Source organism: Scyliorhinus torazame, chromosome 13, assembly GCF_047496885.1.
Source record: "Scyliorhinus torazame isolate Kashiwa2021f chromosome 13, sScyTor2.1, whole genome shotgun sequence".
In the NCBI taxonomy this organism is placed as follows: Eukaryota; Metazoa; Chordata; class Chondrichthyes; order Carcharhiniformes; family Scyliorhinidae; genus Scyliorhinus; species Scyliorhinus torazame.
Window position 1 is genome coordinate 36,376,946 of NC_092719.1, and position 22,667 is coordinate 36,399,612.

The 22,667-nt window shown below is 47.2% G+C and overlaps 1 protein-coding gene across 3 annotated transcripts in view; it reads left to right on the forward strand.

The window, feature by feature from the left end:
* LOC140387963 (protein PHTF2-like) overlaps positions 1–22,667 on the forward strand; it is a 172,541-nt gene that overhangs the window by 76,875 nt on the left and 72,999 nt on the right. For all 3 annotated transcript variants that reach the window (XM_072471352.1, XM_072471353.1, XM_072471351.1), the window contains exon 2: positions 13,459–13,537. In XM_072471352.1, coding sequence (XP_072327453.1) covers positions 13,493–13,537 — 45 coding nt within the window. In that variant the 5' untranslated portion in view covers positions 13,459–13,492. The remainder of the gene's footprint in view (positions 1–13,458; positions 13,538–22,667) is intronic.

Genomic DNA, 22,667 nt, shown 5'->3' on the forward strand with positions numbered 1-22,667 from the left:
TCCAGAGGAGGTTCACAAAAATGATCCTGGGAATGAAGGGCTTGTCATATGAGGAGCGGTTGAGGACTCTGGGTCTGTACTCGATGGAGTTTAGAAGGATTAGGGCGGATCTTATTGAAACTTACAGAATACTGAGAGGCCTCGATAGACTGGACGTGGAGAGGATGCTTCTACAAGTAGGAGAGACCCGAACCCAAGGGCACAGCCTCAGACTGAAGGGACGATCCTTTAAAACTAAAATGAGGAGGAATTTCTTCAGTCAGAGTGTAATGAATCTGTGGAACACATTGCCGCAGAAGGCTGCGGAGGTCAAGTCACTGTCTTTAAGACCGAGATACTCGCAAAAGTCCTGGCTAAGTGGCTGGAGAACTGCATAACAGAGATGATCACAGAAGACCAGACAGGCTTTGTTAAGGGTAGACAACTAACTGATAATGTCCCCATCCGGGGAGAGAACGTCGGAGGTGATCGGCTCCCTAGATGCAGAAGAGGCCTTCGAAAGAGTCAAGTGGAAGTATCTCATTGAGGTACTGGAGCGGTTTGGGCTAGCGATAGGGTTCACCTCATGGGTGAAACTCCTGTAGAACGCCTGCAAGGTGAGTGTAAGGACCAACGGCACCAGCTCTGAATACTTCCAGCTACACAGAGGCTCAAGGCAGGGATGCCCACTGTCCCCGTTCTTGTTCACCCTGGCGATCGAGCCGCTGGTGATCGCCCTGAAAGTGGGGGGAGCTGGAAGGGAATCTGAAGAGGAGGCAGCGAGCACAGAGTCTTGCTCCATGCGGATGACCTGTTCCTCTACATCTTAGGCCCACAAAGCACCATGAAAGAAATCATGAAGCTGCTGGGAGAGTTTGTGGAGCCTTCTCGGCTACAAACATAACCTGGGCAAAAGCGAGGTATTCCCGGTGATCTTGAGAAGAGCAGAGCTGGAGGGTCTACCATTTAAACCAGCCCAAAGCAAATTCTGCTACCTGGGGATCCAGATTGCCTACGACTGGACACGGATCCACAATTGGTGATCGCCCTGCACGGTAGCATTGTGGATAGCACAATTGCTTCACAGCTCCAGGGTCCCAGGTTCGATTCCGGCTTGGGTCACTGTCTGTGCGGAGTCTGTACATTCTCCCCGTGTGTGCGTGGGTTTCCTCCCGGGTGCTCCGGTTTCCTCCCACAGTCCAAAGATGTGCAGGTTAGGTGGATTGGCCATGCTAAATTGCCCTTAGTGTCCAAAATTGCCCTTAGTGTTGGGTGGGATTACTGGGTTATGGGACAGAGTGGAGGTGTTGACCTTGGGTAGGGTGCTCTTTCCAAGAGCCGGTGCAGACTCGATGGGCCGAATGGCCTCCTTCTGCACTTTAAATTCTATGACAATTGGAACCTGACCAGTCTGGCGAAAGAAGTACAAAAAAAGAACCTACTGAAATGGGATGCACTCCTGCTTTCCCTGGCGGGGAGGGTACAGACGATCAAGATGAACATATTGCCCAGGTTCCTCCTCTGTTAAGATTCATACCGATCTACATCCTCAAGGTCTTTTTCCATTCAATAGACAAGATGATTATGGTATGCGCGTGTGCCCGTTCCCCTCCCCACAATAGTACTGCAACGACAATGAGACTTGGGGGGGGGGGGGGGGGCAGGCAGGCCCTCCTGGCATTGCAGTACCACCTGGCATTGCAGTACCACCACTGGGCAGCCATGGCGCTCTGTGGAGAGGCTGAATAGACTCTTGACTGTTTTCATTAGAACAACAGAGGTTGAGGGGTGACCTGATAGAGGTCTACAAGGTTATGAGGGGCATGGATAGAGTGGACGGGCAGGCACTCTTTCCCAGGGTGGAGGGGTCAGTCACCAGGAGGCATAGGTCCATGGTCCGTGGGGCAAAGTTTAGAGGAGATGTGCGAGGCAGATTTTTTACACAGTGTGGTGAGTGCCTGGAACACGTTGCCAGGATAGGTTGTGGAAGCATTACAGTAACGGTGTCCAAAAGGCGCTCCAATCCCAAAACAATCAACAAGCCCAGTGGTGGCAGCTACTCTGAGAACTTGGAACCAGATGAGGCAGCGTTTTGGTCTGACCAAAATGTCCATCATGGCCCCCATCTGCGGTAAAGATAGGTTTGCACCAGTCATGCTCAACGTCAACTTTGAAGAGGTAGACAACTAAGAGGGGGGCGGGGGGGGAGGCACACCTGCGGTTAGGGACTTTTACACAGAAGACAGACTAGCGACCCTAGAGGAACTGACGGAGAGACTAGAACTACCGAAAGGGAATGAACTCTGACACCTGCAGATCAAAAACCTTCCCAAGGAGACGACAGCACACCCACAAACCCCGAGAAGCACAATGCTAGAGGAATTACTGGATGCGGACAGTCTGAGGAAGGGAAATTGTGGGGACCTTAACAAACGACTCTTAGAAAGGATGCGCCCCCTCATGAGACATGGGAAAAATGGGAGGAAGAGCTAGGGATAGAAATAGGGTGGGACTCTGGAGCGAAGCAGGGCCAACTTTGCCTCCTCATAAGCAAGGCTAAGCTTCATGCGGCTGAAAATGGTGCACAGAGCACACCTGACAAGAATGAGCAGGTTCTTCCCAGAGGTGGAGGTCAAATGTGAATGGTGCGAGGGAAACGGCGCCAATCAGACGGGCATCGCGCCGCCCCAAAGGTGCGGAATGCTCCGCATCTTTGGAGGCCGAGCCCCAACATTGAGGGGCTAGGCCGGCGCCGGACGAATTTCCGCCCCGCCAGCTGGCGGAAATGGCCTTTGTTGCCCCGCCAGCTGGCGCGGAAATGACATCCCCGGGCGGCGCATGCGCGGGAGCGTGAGCGACTGCTGACAGTTTCCCACGCATGCGCAGTGGAGGGAGTCTCTTCCGCCTCCACCATGGTGGAGACTGTGGCAGAGGCGGAAGGGAAAGAGTGCCCCCACGGCACAGGCCCACCCGCGGATCGGTGGGCCCCGATCGCAGGCCAGGCCACCGTGGGGGCACCCCCCGGGGCCAGATCGCCCCGGGACCCCGGAGCCCGCCCACGCCGCCTTGTCCCGCCGTTCAAAAGGTGGTTTAATCCACGCCGGCGGGACAGGCAATTTATCGGCGGGACTTCGGCCCTTCCGGGCCGGAGAATCGAGCGGGGGGGCCCGCCAACCGGCGCGGCGCAATTCCCGCCCCCGCCGAATCTCCGGTGCCGGAGACTTCGGCAACCGGCGGGGGCGGGATTCACGCCAGTCCCCGGCGATTCTCCGACCCGGCGGGGGGTCGGAGAATGACGCCCCTGAATTTTAGTATCCAATATTCTGGTGTGGCTTCAGCATCTTATCTTGTTAGCAGGATGAGCCATTTAAACGAAGATCGTCTTTTTGAGCATTGTTTTGGTTAACTTTTAAAATGTATTAGTATTTTTGTTCTTCAGTGGATTAGAGTACATGGGTTAGGACGTTTGTGATTATGTAGCTCACTCAAATAATGAAACCAGGAAATGTAACCTCTCAACAAAAAGGTAAACCAGCGTCAAATGCCAATGGTTATAGTCATTGCACATCGATTGCCCATATGAAATTTCCATATTTATTTGTGATTATGCCAGATGAGAAATCAAGTAAAAGTAGTAATAAGGTAAATACTCCATCAGGTACAATAGTAAATCTATCTGGTTTTTGGAGTGCATTCATTCATACTCCAGAACTTTAGTGCTGGAGTACATGCTAAACATGGAGCATAAATTGGCCGCCAAGGATTCAAGCAAAACCAAGAGAAAATACTTTCTCTGGGTTTCAGTCCCTGGTGGGTTGAGGCCTGATGCTGTATTTGAGTTGCATTTAAACTATAACTGCAGTATCAGTGCAAAGTCAAAAATGCATATAAAACGAAATGCAGTACAGGATGATTGAGAATGACATTGGTTACCTCTTCTTAAATTGCAGTAAAGTACCGTCCCTCAGTAGCCTTGCTAAGATTAGGAGTAATTCACATCTAAGTGCATCACTCTTTTCCTGGGTTTCTTAATTTAAGCTTTATTCAGCATGCTTAACTGGTTGACAGATGAGAAGGGAGGTCCTCTTCCTGGAGGTTGGCAGGGGGGGGGGGGGGGGGGGCACCTTGTCATGCAGCAGGATATCCCTCTGCTTCTTGTTCCCCCGCTTTCCTCTAACCACCACTCCTCCTCTGATAAGCCACCCTCTTGACCTCATTGTCTTCAAGTCCACAGCACGCTGGAGGATCGTGTAATAGACCACCACATTGGAGTGCACCATCTGTCTAATCGGGTCTAAAATTACATTTTTGGAAGCTCGATGGCCTGCATATTGGCCCTAGTGAACAATGTATTGGTTGTATCTCTTCTGTGCCTCTGACTGGGGCTCTTGTCATCCAGGATCCACCCCTCACACTTTGAGGTGCAAGTAAAGATCTGAGGCAGCCTGGACTGGTGGTGGATGAAGATGTTGTGACAGCTGCCCGGAAAATGCATGTGCACATGATGAAAGCTCTTGTTGCGATTGCAGACCAATTGGACTAGAGGGAGTGGAAACCCTTCTTGTTGATGGATCTCATTGGCTGTTTTCTGGGTACATTGATGACTATATGGGTGCAGTCATGATTTCCCTCACCTGGGGGAATCCAGTGATGGAGGTGAAATCCAATTTGTTCAGCCCTTGAGACTGTGTCTGTCATCACTGAATATGCTGTCCTGCTCTGGCAAAGTGGGCTTCATTGACCAAGATGCAGTGGTCTGTATCAGTTTGCAAAATACTGCTAAGATACACAGCTAATCCTTGAAAGGAGCCAGAAGTAAAGAAGTTCAAGAACACCGTGACTTTGGATGGCTACTGGTGGGACATGGAGAAGAGGGCTGCACGGTCTTCAGCGGTGTGGGCACAAATGTCAGTGACCAACTGCCTGGAGAGTTGTAGTCTCCTACAGTGCTTCAGCAGTACATTCTGTGTTGAGGGTCTGGCCTCCATTGCCTTCCTGCCCTTCATCCCTCTTCCATACTCTACTGATACTCAGAGTTCCACTTCTATGGTGGGCTTGGCATTCTTCACCTCGGGCTCAAAATCTCATAGAATTCATAGAATTTACAGTGCAGAAGGAGGCCATTCGGCCCATCGAGTCTGCACCGGCTCTTTGAAAGAGCACCCGACCCAAGACCACACCTCCACCCTATCCCCATAACCCAATAACACCACCCAACACTAAGGGCAATTTTGGACACTAAGGGCAATTTAGCATGGCCAATCCACCTAACCTGCACATCTTTGGACTGTGGGAGGAAACCGGAGCACCCGGAGGAAACCCACGCACACACGGGGAGAACGTGCAGACTCCGCACAGACAGTGACCCAAGCCGGGAATCGAACTTGGGACCCTGGAGCTGTGAAGCAATTGTGCTAACCACCATGCTACCGTGCTGCCCAAATCTGACGGATGTTCCCTCAATGCCAGCTGCAGCTTCCATTTTAGGCAGATGGGTGTCCTATTGTGATTAGCAACCTTGCACCCTGCTCTTCCGGCTTCACGATGCAGAGGGTTGATGACCCCTTTAATATCCAAATGCGGAGTGCCCACTCTCCCTGCCACCTACGCAGTGCTAAGAGCACTTAGTTGCAAATGCCAAACACTCCTTTGCCCTGCTGACCCTCTGTAGGGCTGGGATGATGCTTTGGGGAACCTTGACTGCTCCCCATGCCTGTTTAGAAACTGTCATCAAAACAAACCTGTTGGACTTTAACCTGATGTTGTAAGACTTTGTACTGTGCTCACCCCAGTCCAACGCCGGCATCTCCACATCATGGCTACCATCAACACCGCAAACTGCCGGCTCAAAGTGGAGAGGATCGCCAGGAAGATCGCGCATATAGACACTGACATTAAGTTTCTACAAAGATGCAAGAAAGCAGACAAGATCCCGAAAGGGCTACAGATCACAAACCCACTCAAGTCGACCTACAACACAGACTTTGCTGAGAGACTCTGCCGTCGCACCTCTCTCACACTCCTCAACCACCTCGTCCGCCAGCTCTACAGCAGACGACGCAACCTGGAAACCAAGATAGAGGCCATATTCTCAACTTGCGCTCAGGATGCAGCAGATCTGTTGCGGAACACCGCCAAACAGATGAGACAACAATACTATGCCACCTATATGCATACCAAGAACAGAAAGCTTGAGAAACTTGGCATCACCACCGGCAGCAACCAAGCCACCCCCGGTGTCACAGTAGAAAACAATACAGGGAAATCTATTGTCAACTTGTCAGACTACACCCTTCAACCAGACGAAATCGAAGTCCTCAGCAGAGGGCTCAATTTCTGCACCACCACCAAAATGGACCCCATCAGTCTCGCGGCAGACACGGAGGAATTCATCAGGCGAATGAGGCTCTGGGAATTCTTCCACAGACCCCAAGAGGCCAACAGCGAACCCAAGCAGACTACCAATGAACCGGAACAGCAGACCGAGAGATCTGCGGTGCGGCAACCGAAGAGGAAAGAGTCGAATTGGACCCCTCCGGAAGGCCGCTGCCTTAGACTCGACATGTATGCTCAAGCCGTCAGGAGTCGCGTCAATGCCAGATTCATCAGTCGCATTCACAAGACAGCCCCGAACGTCACCCAAGCACAACGCAATGCCATCCGCGCTCTCAAGACCAACCGCAGCATCGTCATCAAACCAGCAGACAAAGGGGGGGCCACTGTCATACTGAACAGAACGGACTACTGCAAAGAAGTATACCGACAACTGAACAACCAAGAACACTACAGACAGTTACCCGCAGATCCGACCAAGGAACACATCCGCCAACTTAACAGACTGATCAAGACCTTGGACCCAGATCGTCAGAGCACCCTACGTGCTCTCATCCCATGTACTCCCCGCATTGGAGATCTCTACTGCCTCCCGAAAATACATAAGGCCAACACACCAGGCCGCCCTATCGTTTCAGGCAATGGGACCCTGTGTGAGAACCTCTCTGGCTACATCGAGGGCATCTTGAAACCCATCGTACAAGGTACACCCAGCTTCTGTCGCGACACGACGGACTTCCTACAGAAACTCAGCACCCATGGACCAGTTGAACCAGGAACATTCCTCGTCACAATGGACGTCTCGGCACTCTACACCAGCATCCCCCATGACGACGGCATTGCTGCAACAGCCTCAGTACTCAACACCGACAGCTGCCAATCTCCAGACGCAATTCTGCAACTCATCCGCTTCATTCTGGATCACAACGTCTTCACCTTCGACAACAAGTTCTTCATCCAGACGCACGGAACAGCCATGGGGACCAAATTCGCACCCCAATACGCCAACATCTTTATGCACAAGTTTGAACAGGACCTACTCACCGCACAGGACCTTCAACCGACGTTATACACCAGATACATCGATGACATTTTTTTCCTTTGGACCCACGGCGAAGAATCACTGAAACGACTACACGATGACATTAATAAGTTCCATCCAACCATCAGACTCACCATGGACTACTCTCCAAAATCAGTTGCATTCTTGGTCACACTCGTCTCCATCAAGGACGGTCACCTCAGCACTTCGCTTTACCGCAAACCCACGGATAACCTCATGATGCTCCACTTCTCCAGCTTCCACCCTAAACACATTAAAGAAGCCATCCCCTATGGACAAGCGCTCCGTATACACAGGATCTGCTCAGACGAGGAGGAGCGTAACAGACATCTACAGACGTTGAAAGATGCCCTCGTACGAACAGGATATGGCACTCGACTCATCGATCGACAGTTCCAACGCGCCACAGCGAAAAACCGGACCGACCTCCTCAGAAGACAAACATGGGACACAACCGACAGAATACCCTTCGTCGTCCAGTATTTCCCCGGAGCGGAGAAACTACGTCATCTTCTTCACAGCCTTCAACACGTCATTGATGACGATGAACATCTTGCCAAGGTCATCCCCACACCCCCACTAACAAAGAACAAAGAACAAAGAAATGTACAGCACAGGAACAGGCCCTTCGGCCCTCCAAGCCTGTGCCGACCATACTGCCCGACTAAACTACAATCTTCTACACTTCCTGGGTCCGTATCCTTCTATCCCCATCCTATTCATATATTTGTCAAGATGCCCCTTAAATGTCCCTATCGTCCCTGCTTCCACTACCTCCTCCGGTAGTGAGTTCCAGGCACCCACTACCCTCTGCGTAAAAAACTTGCCTCGTACATCTACTCTAAACCTTGCCCCTCTCACCTTAAACCTATGGCCCCTAGTAATTGACCCCTCTACCCTGGGGAAAAGCCTCTGACTATCCACTCTGTCTATGCCCCTCATAATTTTGTATACCTCTATCAGGTCGCCCCTCAACCTCCTTCGTTCCAGTGAGAACAAACCGAGTTTATTCAATCGCTCCTCATAGCTTATGCCCTCCATACCAGGCAACATTCTGGTAAATCTCTTCTGCACCCTCTCTAAAGCCTCCACATCCTTCTGGTAGTGTGGCGACCAGAATTGAACACTATACTCCAAATGTGGCCTAACTAAGGTTCTATACAGCTGCAACATGACTTGCCAATTCTTATACTCAATGCCCCGGCCAATGAAGGCAAGCATGCCGTATGCCTTCTTGACTACCTTCTCCACCTGTGTTGCCCCTTTCAATGACCTGTGGACCTGTACTCCTAGATCTCTTTGACTTTCAATACTCTTGAGGGTTCTACCATTCACTGTATATTCCCTACCTGCATTAGCCCTTCCAAAATGCATTACCTCACATTTGTCCGGATTAAACTCCATCTGCCATCTCTCCGCCCAAGTCTCCAGACAATCTAAATCCTGCTGTATCCTCAGACAGTCCTCATCGCTATCCGCAATTCCACCAACCTTTGTGTCGTCTGCAAACTTACTAATCAGACCAGTTACATTTTCCTCCAAATCATTTATATATACTACAAAGAGCAAAGGTCCCAGCACTGATCCCTGTGGAACACCACTGGTCACAGCCCTCCAATTAGAAAAGCATCCCTCCATTGCTACCCTCTGCCTTCTATGGCCTAGCCAGTTCTGTATCCACCTTGCCAGTTCACCCCTGATCCCGTGTGACTTCACCTTTTGTACTAGTCTACCATGAGGGACCTTGTCAAAGGCCTTACTGAAGTCCATATAGACAACATCTACTGCCCTACCTGCATCAATCATCTTAGTGACCTCCTCTAAAAACTCTATCAAGTTAGTGAGACACGACCTCCCCTTCACAAAACCGTGCTGCCTCTCACTAATACGTCCATTTGCTTCCAAATGGGAGTAGATCCTGTCTCGAAGAATTCTCTCCAGTAATTTCCCTACCACTGAAGTAAGGCTCACCGGCCTGTAGTTCCCGGGATTATCCTTGCTACCCTTCTTAAACAGAGGAACAACATTGGCTATTCTCCAGTCCTCCGGGACATCCCCTGAAGTCTTGCCTTCAAACAACCGCGCAACCTCAAACGAACCATTGTTTGCAGCAAACTACCCAGTCTTCAGAACAGTGACCACGACACCACACAACCCTGCCATGGCAATCTCTGCAAGACGTGCCAGATCATTGACATGGATACCACTAATACACGTGAGAACACCACCCACCAGGTACGCGGTACATACTCGTGCGACTCGGCCAACGTTGTCTACCTCATACGCTGCAGGAAAGGATGTCCCGAAGCGTGGTACATTGGCGAGACCATGCAGACGCTGCGACAACGAATGAACGGACATCGCGCAACAATCACCAGGCAGGAATTTTCCCTTCCAGTCGGGGAACACTTCAGCAGTCAAGGGCATTCAGCCTCTGATCTCCGGGTAAGCGTTCTCCAAGGCGGCCTTCAGGACCCGCGACAACGCAGAATCGCCGAGCAGAAACTTATAGCCAAGTTCCGCACACATGAGTGCGGCCTCAACCGGGACCTGGGATTCATGTCACATTACATTCAACCCCCACCATCTGGCCTGTGAAATCCTACCAACTGTCCTGGCTTGATACAATTCACACCTCTTTAACCTGGGATTACCCCATCTCTGGATCTGTAAAGATTTAATCACCTGCTAATGCTCGCATTCCTAGCATTGTTTGGCATCTTTGAATTTGTCTATATATGTGTTTCTGGATCAGACCTCTTCATTCACTTGAGGAAGGAGCAGCGCTCCGAAAGCTAGTGACATCGAAACAAACCTGTTGGACTTTAACCTGGTGTTGTAAGACTTCGTACTGTGTTTAGAAACTGATAGCTTCTGAAACCAGTGCAATCCTATAAATATTACAATTTCATCTTTCAACATGCTCATAAGAGCATTTTGGCTAGCTTAATTGACCTCAATTAAGAGGAGAGTAGGAATCCTGTCCTGCCCTCCCCTGACCTTAATGATCTAGTAATTATTGCCGCAACACGGGTTGGTAATTGACCTGCTGCCTAGCACCAATATTTTTCAGCCTTCCACTCTTGCCTCCGTTCCCATCTTCGGAGAGCCCTGAAAATTCAGTCCCGCATTTCAAAATCAATTTCCAAAACATTGGCAGTTTAAAACGTTCTATCACGTAAACAATGTAGTGTACGCGTGTTTGTTTTTGTGTAGAAAGGTGAAAGCAATTTGCCTTGTGTGCTAATTCTAGATCTACTGTCAGGTTATTGGCTGCACAGCAAATAACAGACTAAAAGAATCCGTATCAGCGGATAACGTTTGAGTAAACTGTAACTTTCCACGTGGCTCACTGAATAATAATAATAATATTGATGCATTGCTTTTATTTGAAAGCAAGTTGGGCATTGAGCATAATACTACTTTTTTTTAAAAACAAACCCAGTTGTTTGTACAAGTGGGAAACATAGAATCGTAGAACTTTACAGCATGAAAGGACATCATTCAGCCCATCATGCCCACACTGTCTGGCAAGTGGCCAACTAGTCTAATCCCACTTTCAAGCTCTTGGTCTATAGTCTAGTAGATTATGGTATTTAAAGTGGATATTCAGATACTTTAAAAATGTTATTATGCTATCTACCTAAACTAACCTTTTCAACGAATGACTTCCAGATCCCTTTAACCCTCTGGATGCTTTGTAACATTGCCCGACTCCACCCCTGCCTAGGGTTTTCTGCTCCTGAAACCCTCATTCACGCCTTTTCTACCTTTTGTCCATTCCGACTCTCCTGAAGGTCCTCCCATCTTTCACCCTCTATAAACTTGAGGCAATAAAACTTCTGCCTGTATTCTAATTTGCTTCAAGCCCCGTTCACCTATCAACCCTGTGTTTGTTGACCTACATTGGCTCCTGGTTCAGCAACATCCCTTTTTAAGGAAAAAGTTCATCTTTGCTTTCAAAATCCTCTACCGCATCACTCTCCCCACCATTGTAACCTCCTCTAGTCTTACAATTTTCCAAAATATCTTCTCTCATCCAATTCTGCCTTTTGTGCATTCCTAATTTTATTGCTCCATTTTATTGCAGCCATGTCTTCAGCTGCCAATGACCTAAGTTTTGGAATTTCCTTTTCAACCCTCTGTCTTTCTTTTCCCTCTCTGTAGCAGCTCTTTAAAACCTATCTTTGACCAGCTTCTGATCATCTGCTGTAATATCTCTTCATGTGCCTCAGTATCAATGTTTGCTAACGCTTCTGTGGAACGTTTTATTACATTGGGTGCTCTGGTTTCCTCCCAAAGTCCAAAGATGTGGAGGTTAGATGGATTGGCCATGCTAAATTGACCTTAGTGTCCAAAAAGGTTAGGTGGGGTTATGGGGATAGGGTGGAGGTGTGGGCTTGGGTAGGGTGCTCTTTCCAAGGGCTGGTGCAAACTCGATGGGCCGAATGGCCCCCTTCTGCACTGTGGATTCTATGATTAAAGATGCTATTACTTATACTGGGGGCGCGATTCTCCGCTCCCGCGCTGAAGTGCCCATGCCGTCGAGGTTCACGACGGCGCGAAACGGCCCCTATCCCGACCGATTCAGGGCCCGATAATGGGCTAGGAGCGGGGCCGCGTCATTTACACGCGCCAGGCCTTGTTGCCACGTAAAGGCCGGCGCCGCATAACTGGCGTCACCCGCGCATGCGGGGGTTGGCCGGCGTCACCCGCGCATGCATGGTTGCCGTCCTCTCCGAGTCCGCCCCGCAAGAAGATGTCAGACGGATCTTGCGGGGCTGCAGAAGAAAGAAAGTCCTCCTTCAGAGAGGACGGCCCGACGATCGGTGGGCACCGATCGCGGGCCAGACCCCATTTGAGGCCCCCCCCCCCCCCCCCCCCCCCCCCCGGGTGCAGGATCCCCCACCCCCCCCGCAGGCCGCCCCCCCCCCCCAGTGTTCCCGCGTGTTCCCGCCGGCCGCGACCAGGTGTGGACAGCGCCGGGGGGAACCCGCCGTTTTGGCCTGGCTGCTCGGCCCATCCGGGCCTGAGAATACCAGGGGTGCTGGAGAATCGCCATTTTGGGTGTCTCGGGCGATTCTCCGGCCTGTGCAGCGCAGAACTTGACGGGGCCGTTCTCGCCGCTTGGGAGAATCGCGGGAGGGCGTCGGACCGGCGTCGGGGGAAATTTTGGCGACCCCGGCGATTCTCCCAAACGGCGCGGGAGCAGAGAATCCCGCCCATGGTACTTTTTAAACTTTTACCAGCATAAAATTAACAACCAGGCATGACAGAAATACTATGATGTGATCTTTCTGTACATGTAGGAGGATGTGCTATATAAACTTATTATGTATTATAGCAATGAACTTAATTTATTTTGTCAGTTAGTATATTTAATTGATAAATTTGTAGAACCGATGGCTGGAAAGAGGACTATTGGGTAGCCACCATTTACTAATTTAATGTTAATTTCAGTTGTGGAAAGTACTTTAGTTTTGAAATCCACAAAACCTATATGGAGTTTGGAAAAGGATACAGAAGGTCCATTGGGTCTTGGATGTACAGACCAACCCCTGCAAATGTAGCTTTCTGTAGTTTGTTTTTTTAATTTGTTGACTTGGCAAGTTACTGTGTGCTTACAAATTTTGCGTATGTAGCTTTTTTATGTATTTGAACATTAGTTTGTCATTATAGGGATTTCCCTGATGGAAAGTTTGAAAAACACTAATCTGGTGTGGGGTGGGGGGGGGGGGGGGGGGGGGGGAACAGGCCCTGAAACAATAAGGGAAATTGCATACATCATCTTGCTCTTAGTCAGCCAAAATGCTTTCTGTACTAGGTTGAAAATGTGCCAAATAATATGCGGACTGAGTCAATTGAAAGAGACAACAGATGAGAGGAATGTCTACAGTGTGTAAAAATATGTAGACAGTACAGTTCTAGTATAACAACTTTCAGTTGTTATAGCAACAAGTCACTGCAAAACAGCTTACTAAATTAGTAATGAGATTGGGTGTAACGTAAGCATAGCGCCGGCACACTTGTACCAGTACTTAAGCAACTTGCATCCGGTGCTGATCTTTCTTTCTCTCTTTCAGCCTAAAATGCCCAATGTATGATTGAGAGGGATAAATGGCGTCTAAAGTGACGGATGCTATAGTGTGGTATCAAAAAAAGGTAAGTAAAGTTTTAAAAATTTTGTCTTGACGTTTTGGCATTATTTACACATACTCCTGAGAGGAGCTGACACAAATGTTTGGTTCTGTTCCACATTTCTAATGTGTTTGTTGTACAATACTCTGACCTACAGTGACGGAAAGCCAGGAGATTATGGAATATGAGTAGGCCATTCAGCTCCTCGAGCCGATTCCATCATTAAATTAGATCATGGCTGATCTATATCTCAATTCTTTTTACCTGGCTTATATGAGAGAAAAATTGGCATTTTAGACATGTGATGTTCACATATATGTGTAGCAGTTTGGCATGCAGATTGATCTTTTAGCTGCTTGTTCGTATTTTTCATTTTTGTCTCCTGTTCATAACCAGCAACACTTTTGATTGATCCAGCAAGCAACATTTTGTCTGATTCAAAACAATCAATCTATGAACTCCAGTGTTAGCTAATTTGTGCTACTGTTCTGACAATCTTTAGAGACAGCAGCAGCAGTATGGCCTGAAACAAGATTATGATCGGAGATAAAAACAGAAAATGTTGGAAAAATGTAGCAGGTCTACACGACCAGAAGTAGACCACTCGGCCCCTCCAGCCTGCTCCACCATCCAATAAAATCATGGCGGATTTATTAGTGCATTGAGTCCACACACTCATCTACTCAAAACCTTTGATTCTCTTGCCTAAAGAGAATCTATCTACCTTGCCTTAAAAATGTTCATTGACTGGTGATGTACTACATCTCCAATCCCATTTCTGGACTCAATTTCCTAATATCTCCCTCACATAACACAAAGATTTCATGGACAGAAGACAAAGAGAATGTTAATGGCTGTGTTAAAGACTAAGGAAGGTATGAATAGTGGCATAAAGGTCAAATAGCAGAACAAGGATCAGCAACCTGTGAAAGCAAAACATAACAATGAGTTAGAGCATGTTCCTGTGAGGAAAGGCGGTTTGGAGGAAAAATGTTTTGAAAACAAGATCAAAATGGAGGACAGAGTTCATGGTCTGACATTGTTGGAACTCAATGTTAAGTTCAGAAGGCTGTAAAATGCCTACTCAGAAGATGAAGTACTGTTCCTCCAGTTTGTGTTGGACTTCATTGGAACATTGCAGCAGGCAAAGGACTGAAATGTAGGCATGAGAACAAGATGGCGAATTGAAATGGCAAGTCACAGGAAGGTCGGGGTCATGCTTGCGGACTAAGTAAAGTGTTCTACAAAGCGACACACCCCTTTCCACCCCTTCCAGTCCTCCTGACCCCATCCCTTCTTCTAATCCCAGCTCTTGTCGTGTATCCACTTTACCCTCTGACTCTTCCCGCTCTAAGATCCTGAACATTCCGTGCTCAGCAGGATTCAGTTTCTTCCCCCAACGCTCTTACTTCACTGAATCTCTGGTTTGGCATGATGTTGACCTTTTCTTTGTTTTGTAGCAGAAGGGACGTCTGTAATTTGTTCTTATCTTTGCTTTCACAGCACGGACCCTTGTTCTGCTATCAACACTTTTTGCTAGCTGACCTTTAGGCCACTGTTAGCACCTTCCTTTGTCTTTAACACTATCATTAACACTTCATTTCTCTTGTGTCCATGACATCTTTGTCCAAGCTCACCTGAGCTCCCACCTATCCCAGACCTTCTATTTTGCTCCACCTGCTTCACCCCCTCTCTGTAATAGTATAAAACCCATTGAATTTCTATCTCTCTTCAGCTCTGGAGAAGAGTCAGATGGATTCAAAACATTAACTCTGTTTCTCTCTCCACCGATGCTTCCAGACCTGCTGAGTTTTTCCAGTATTTTATGTTTTGTTTCAGATTTCCAGAATCCACAGTATATTGCCTTATTATTATCAGAGATGTCTCTTTCAACTTTTCAATGCCATTTCTTTAAACTAGACGCGAAGTCTATATGCAAGAACTATGGATTGCAAGCATGTTTCCAAAGAGAATCCAAAATGAATTATATTTCCAGGGCCTGCTCCACACACTTATTACAGTCTATATCAATATATCAATGTAGTCCTTTGGGATATTGTTATGTTAAAGGTTTTATATAAATGCAAGTTTTAGTTGTTGGAATTAAACTGAGGAGAGTGCATGTCAGGCACTGGGGTCTACTTCGAGCATGTTTACTCAGTAATGTTGGTCACAATTACATTGATTAAGTTAGACCCCGAGTGGGCAGAATGGTGGCGCAATTGGTTAGCACTGCGGCCTCACAGTGCAGAGGTCCCAGGTTCGATCCCGGCTCTGGGTCATTGTCCATGTGGAGTTTGCACATTTTCCTGGTGTTTGCGTGGGTTTTGCCCCCACAACCCAAAAATGTGCAAGCTAGGTGGATTGGCCAAGCTAAATTGCCCCTTAATTGGAAAAAATGAATTGGGTACTCTAAATTTAAAAAAAAAGAAGTTAGTCCCTGAGTGCAGATATTCTGACAGCTATTTTCCAGTCCTGGCGGAGTAATTTTTTTCATTCCAGTATACCCTTGCTACACCCAAATATTAGTCAACCATCTGCAAATATGAATCATTAAATTTTCCATTACTGTAACTAAGCAATTTAAATATGTATGGAGGCAACCTATTTTCTAAGTGATTGTTGTAGACATACACCTTGAACCAAGGTCTAAGGGCAGCATGCTAGTGCAGTGTTAGCGCTGCTGCCTCACGGCGCCGAGGATCCAGGTTCGATCCCGGCTCTGGGTCAATGTCCGAGTGGAGTTTGCACATTCTCCCCATGTCTGCGTGGGTTTCGCCCCCACAATCCAAAAATGTGCAGGGTAGGTGGATTGGCCACGCTAAATTGCCCCTTCATTGTGAAAAATGAATTGGGTACTCTAAATTTATTTTTTTTAAGAACCAAGTGTAGATCCAATCAGACAGTTCTGTAATATTTATTTCACATCTACTGGATTAGTTACTGAAATAAAGTTTTTATGTGTAGAATTGTTGTGTAAATAATGCATAGCTCCTGATTACAGTTTTTTTATCCAAGTGATGTTTAAAAACGGGATGCGGGCATCGCTGGATAGGCCAGCATTTATTGTCCATCCCTAGTTGCCCTTCAGAAGGTGGTGTCAGCTGCCTTCTTGAACCGCTGCAGTCCCTGAGATAGGGAGGCAGTGGCATAGTGGTACTGTTCTGGACTAGTAAACCAGAGACCTAGAGTGCTGCTCTTGGGGATCCAGGTTCAAATCTCGACACTGCAGATAATTAAATTTGAATTCAATAAAAGCCTGGAATTAAAGTCTAATGACCATGAAACCATTGTCGATTGTTGCAAAAATCCATCTGATTCACTAATGTCCTTTACGGAATGAAATCTGCTGTCCTTACCTAGAATGGCCTACATGTGACTCCAGACCGACAGCAATGGGGTTGACTCTTAACTGTCCCCTCAAGGGCAAGTTGGGATGAGCAATAAATGCTGGCACAGCCTGCGACGGCCACGTCCCTAAAACAAATAAAAAATAAAGGTACACCATTGTGTTGGAGGGAGGGAGGGAGTTCCAGGATTTTGCCCCAGTGACAGTGAAGGAACAGTGATACATTTCCAAGTCAGGGTGGTGAATGACTTGGAGGGAAATCCCCAGGTGATGGGGTTCCCAGATATCTGCTTCTCTTGTCCTTCTAGATGGTCGTGGTTGTGGGTTTGGAAAGTGCTGTTGAAGGAATCTTGGCGAGTTCCTGCAGTGACTGAGATGATTGACCTCCAACCACAACCACCTTCTTTTCTGCCAGGTATGACTCCAACCAGCAGAGAGTTTTCACCCTGATTCTCATTGACTCTAGTTTAGCTAGGGCTCCTTGATGCCATACTGTCAAATGCTACGTTGGTGTCAAGGGCAGTCACTCTCACCTCTGACATTCAGCTCTTTTGTCCATGTTGGAACCAAGGCTGTAACGGGGCCAGGAGCTGAGTGACCCTGGCAGACCCAAAATGAGAGTCCGTGAGCAGGTTATTGCTGAGTAAGTGCCGTTTGATAGCACTGTTGATGACTCAGTCCATCATTTTGATGCTGATGGGGAATATATTGATAGGGCGGCAATCGGGTGAGTTGGATTTGTCCTGTTTCTTATGCACAGGACACACCTAGGCAATTGTCCATATTGCCAGATAGATGTCAGTGTTGCAGCTGTACTGGAACAGCTTGGCTGGGGATGGGACAAATTCTGGAGCACAAGTCTTCAGTACTACTGCTGGAATATTGTCAGGGCCCAAAGCCTTTGCAATACCCAGCACCTTCACCTGTTTCTTGATATCACGTGGAGTGAATCGTATTGGCTGAAGACTGACATCTGTGATGCTGGAGACCTCCGGAGGAGACTGAGAAGGATCATCCACTCGGCATTTCTGGCTGAAGTGTTTGTGTGGAATTGCTTAGCTCTATTATTTGCTGCTTATGCTGTTTGGCACACATGTAGTCCTGTGTTGTAGCTTCACCAAGTCGACACCTAATTTTTTGGCATGCTCTCCTGCACTCTTCACAGAACTAAGGTTGATCGCCTGGCTTGGTGGTAAGGGTAGAATGGGGGATATGCCAGGCCATGAAGTTGCAGATTGTGCTTGAATACAATTCTGCTTCTGCTGATGGCCCATTGCGCTTCATGGATGCCCAGTATTGAGTTGCTAGATCTGTTCTGAATTCATCCCATTTAGCACGGTGGTTGTGCCGAAGTCATGACTTTATCTCCACAAGGTCTGTGCGGTGGTCACTTCTACCAATATGTCATGGACATGCATCTACAGCAGACAGGTTTGGTGAGGATGAAGCCAAGTATGTTTTTCCCTCTTTTTGGTTCCCTTACCACCTGCTGCAGTCTAGCAACTAAGTCCTTTAGGACATGGCCAACTCGGTCTGTGGTGGTACTACCGAGCCACTCTTGGTAATGGACATTGAAGTACCCCACCCAGAGCATATTCTGCGCTCTAGCCACCCTCCGTGCTTCCTTCAAGTGATGTTCAATATGGAGTAGTGCTGATTCATCAGCTGATTGTGGCCGGTTCGTGTTACGTGATTACATGGCAAATGTCAGCAGGCTATCCAACTGTACAGGTCATCTCATGAGGTTACCTAATGGACAGCACGATAACACAGTGGTTAGCATTGTTGCTTCATAGCTCCAGGGACTCTGGTTCGATTCCCAGCTTGGGCCACATCTGTGCGGAGACTGCACGTTTTCCCCGAGTCTGTGTAGGTTTCCTCCGGGTGCTCCGGTTTCCTCCCACAAGTCCCAAAATACGTGCTTGTTAGGTGAATTGAACGTTCTGAATTTTTCCTCCATGTACCCGAACAGGCGCTGTAATGTGGCGCTAGGGGATTTTCACAGTAACTTCATTGCAGTGTTAATGTAAGCCTACTTGTGACACCAATGAAGATTATTATTATTATTATTGAAACATATGATTCTGAGAGGACTTGATAGGGTAGGTAGTGAGGGGATGTTTTATCTTGGGGGAGTCTAGGGGGACACCGTTTAAATCATTATAGTGAAGTTCAATTCAGACATTGCTAAAACATGTACACTCACTAGAACGGTGACTGGATAACAATCAGATTTGGGAATATTGCCAGATTTTCCTTGGCCGGCAGCCATAAAGGCAGAATCCTCAATTGTTGCTTCAGCTAATTTGGTATTGGCTGGGGAATTGAACCAAAGAGCTTTGGTTTTCTATAACTTAGTTGTAGATCACAGTCGCAAATTAATCCGTAGTTCTGACTTGTGCTTACAGTTTCTGTAGCTTGCTGTTTCTGTAGCTTGCTGTACATGATCTGATATCATGATGACATCTGTGGAAGAACGTTTTATTACCTCCCAGAGATCTAATCATACAATTTACCTTTTCATTTCATGATTATTGTTTGACTAGTGCTTGAGTAAAGTTCTAAAGTGTCATTTTAATAAACAAATAAATAATTTTATTGGTGTAGATGTGCCTTTATGATAGCAATTCTACTTCACTCATTTACAATGTCAGAAAATACCTACACACCATCAGTGTGCAGTCAGAGTGGCACAAATGAATGAGGTATATATGACGTGTTCTATCCTGGAGGTAATTGGGCTTGCAGTAACTTGTCAACTAGTGTATGATTTGAACTCTTTTTGTAAGCTTTGACAGAACACATGGCACGGACAAATCTCTTGTTTTAAAAAAAATTTAGAGTACCCAATTATTCTTTTCCAATTAAGAGGCAATTTAGCGTGGCCAATCCACTTACCCTGCACATCTTTGGGTTGTGGGGGTGAGACCCACACAGGCAGGGGGAGAATGTGCAAACTCCACATGGACAGTGACCCGGGGCCGGGATCGAACCCTGGTCCACAGCACCATAGGCAGCAGTGCTGATCAATGTGCCACCATGCCGCCTTGGACAAGTCTCTTGTTAGCCTGTCAGCCAGATCATTGGTGAATCTGTCCCTGTCCCTACCTCTGGAATGGGATTGATTCTTTTTTAAATGCGTTGGGAAGTGTAGGTGCTTTCCCATTGCAAAATCACTTTAGGAATAAATATAAGATTCTCTTTAGAGCAACATTAAACTGTTATCTCTTGTTTCAGTTTTAAAATATTTTTACGTAGAGATATGTGTCGGAACTCTCGGGTTTGTCAGACATGGTGGCCATGATTCTCTGTTCGGGAGATTATGTTCTCCTGCCGGATTTGAATCGCAGGATCCGGGCAGATGAAATTCAGGTGATGCAAAGGCACGCTGCCCACGTGCAGCCCAAGCGATTCCCAGCCCCACACTGGCATCTGATTTGCTGCGGTTGGGATTTGTGTAAAAAAGCCTCACAAGCTGGAGCAGCCTTTAAGCACTCCATTCACCACAGACTGTCATTCCAACCAAGAAGTTGGCTGTACACCGACCAGCGCCCTGTTACCGTGAGTCGGAGATGGACCAAATGCTGGAACCATTGTGGAGGGGAGAGGCACCCTCTTATTATTATTGCAACATATGATTCTGAGAGGACTTGATAGGGTACGTAGTGAGGGGATGTTTTGTCTTTGGGAGACTCATGCCCGCCCTTCTCAACAATGATTGAAATGAGCTGGCTGAGGCTATTGGTGCTGGCAGCCTCACCAGACGGACCGACACGCAATGTAGAAAGAAGATCCCTCTTCAGGGCTTTTCGGGTGAGTCACCACCTCTGTGCCCCTGGCATCACACTCGTCCCTCACTTCTTACATCAGCCCCCAATCCCCAAGAGGCCACCAACAAGTCATTCCCCGCTATTTCCTGAAGTCCAGGCATACATCTCCAGCAAGCCTGAATTTGAGAGATTTCTTTCCTTCTTGCTCCCTCTCAACAGACATGGTGTCGGGGCCCCTCTTGTAAATACATGCAGCAATTCAGGCCCGCGTGACTCCCGCCTGAGAGGGGTGGAGCATCGGGGTCCAGTCATTAACCGTAATTAAATCCATGCAAATCATGGTTTTGCATGGGCCACTGGGTCAGGGAGTGTACCTCGAAGCCACCGTCAGTGGGGGACCAGAGAATTGCTCTTGGTGCCAATCCAGAATAAAACTGGATAAATCTAACCTGGCCAATTAGGGTCTTGCTGTCTTAATCCAATCAGTAAAGTGATAGAAGAAACCATGAAAACCACCATAAAGTGACACCCATTTATTTAACCTTCTCCCCAATAATCAGCTCATGTTCCCCTAGAAATGCTCAACTCCAGACCTCATCACAGCCTACATCTAGAATGAATAAATGATTGCCAGAGAACAAATAATAGTAGATGCACTCAAAATCCAGGCAGCTCTTGGCTGAGTTGGCACCAATGAGTCCTAGGGAAATTGAGGTCCATATAGGTCAGTGGTTGGGCACATTCCTGATATAAAGGAAGATTTAATGTGCTGGTCAGATGCCCCAATGCAGCTTCATGCTTGTGTGACCCTTAGTCCTAGGTCAGGAGTGAGACTGCTTGCTCCACTTTCAGTTCCATTTAAGGTAGGAGCTCATTTATATTAATGTTGGGGCTGTCAAGTAACCGGCAACAGCCATCTCAAAATAAGAGGGAACTTGCACAATTTTTTTTTTTTCTTCAATGGCACTACCATCATTGAGACCCCCACCATTAGCTTGGGAGTCACCACTGCTGAAGTAGATCAGCCGTTTCAACATAATGGCTACAAGAGCAGTGCAGAGGTTGGAAATCTTATGACAAATAACTCAATTCCTGACCTTTTAAAGCCCTTCCACTATCTACAAAAGCTTGTTGGCAGTGTGACTGAATACTCACCAGTCACCTGGATGGGTTCAGGCATAACACTCAGAAAGCTTAATACATTTAGAATAGAATAGTTCACTTGATTGTTGGAATGATCCATCTGAAGATTGAAAATAACCGTTGACAGTAAGGCAATCTATCCTTCTTCATTCCAGCATGGAATGAAGGTTGACTGAATACCACCGAGAAGGAAGAACTATAGCAAAAAAAGTGCTCCTATTGGGATGAAACGGAAGCCTAAACCGAGGCAGACATACTAAAACTAAGAGATTTACTATCCTTCGAAAATAATTCTGAGCATCCATGCTTATTGAGAGGTCACTTTTTCCAGGTAACGTCTGGGATTTCACATTATAGCAGCTGGTGTCCTTTGCTTACTGGAGCCGCTTGAATAGGGAGCGCTTGAAGTGCATGGTCGTTTAAGCTGGGAACAGCCTTAGATGTGTCCAGTGCTTTCAGCTGGTTCTTTGAAATTACCTGGATTGAACTGACCTGGCTTGATTCTTTCATCTGTAATGGTGTGAACCTTGGGAGAAGATTGAACAGGATAATTACTATTTCCTAATTAAGACTTTGTCCTCAGTAAAACTTGCGAGGAATCCGTATTCACAAAATCTGGATTCTTTTGCACATGTATTACATGTTATGAATGCTTGAAATTTAGTAACAAGCTCATGTCTTTTACATGGTGTTCTTCTGAGATAAAAAATATTCCTTACAAAGCCGTAGGTTCTAATTTTCTCTTTCTTCAATACATGTAAATCTACTGTACTATCTGCTGCATTCAATAAATTGTTGGCCTAAGTTTCCTCTTTTTTTCCACATCTTTTGCAGTTGTATTGCAAGTGTTTGTATTCATTTTCTGCACTCATATTCTGCATCATAAGACATC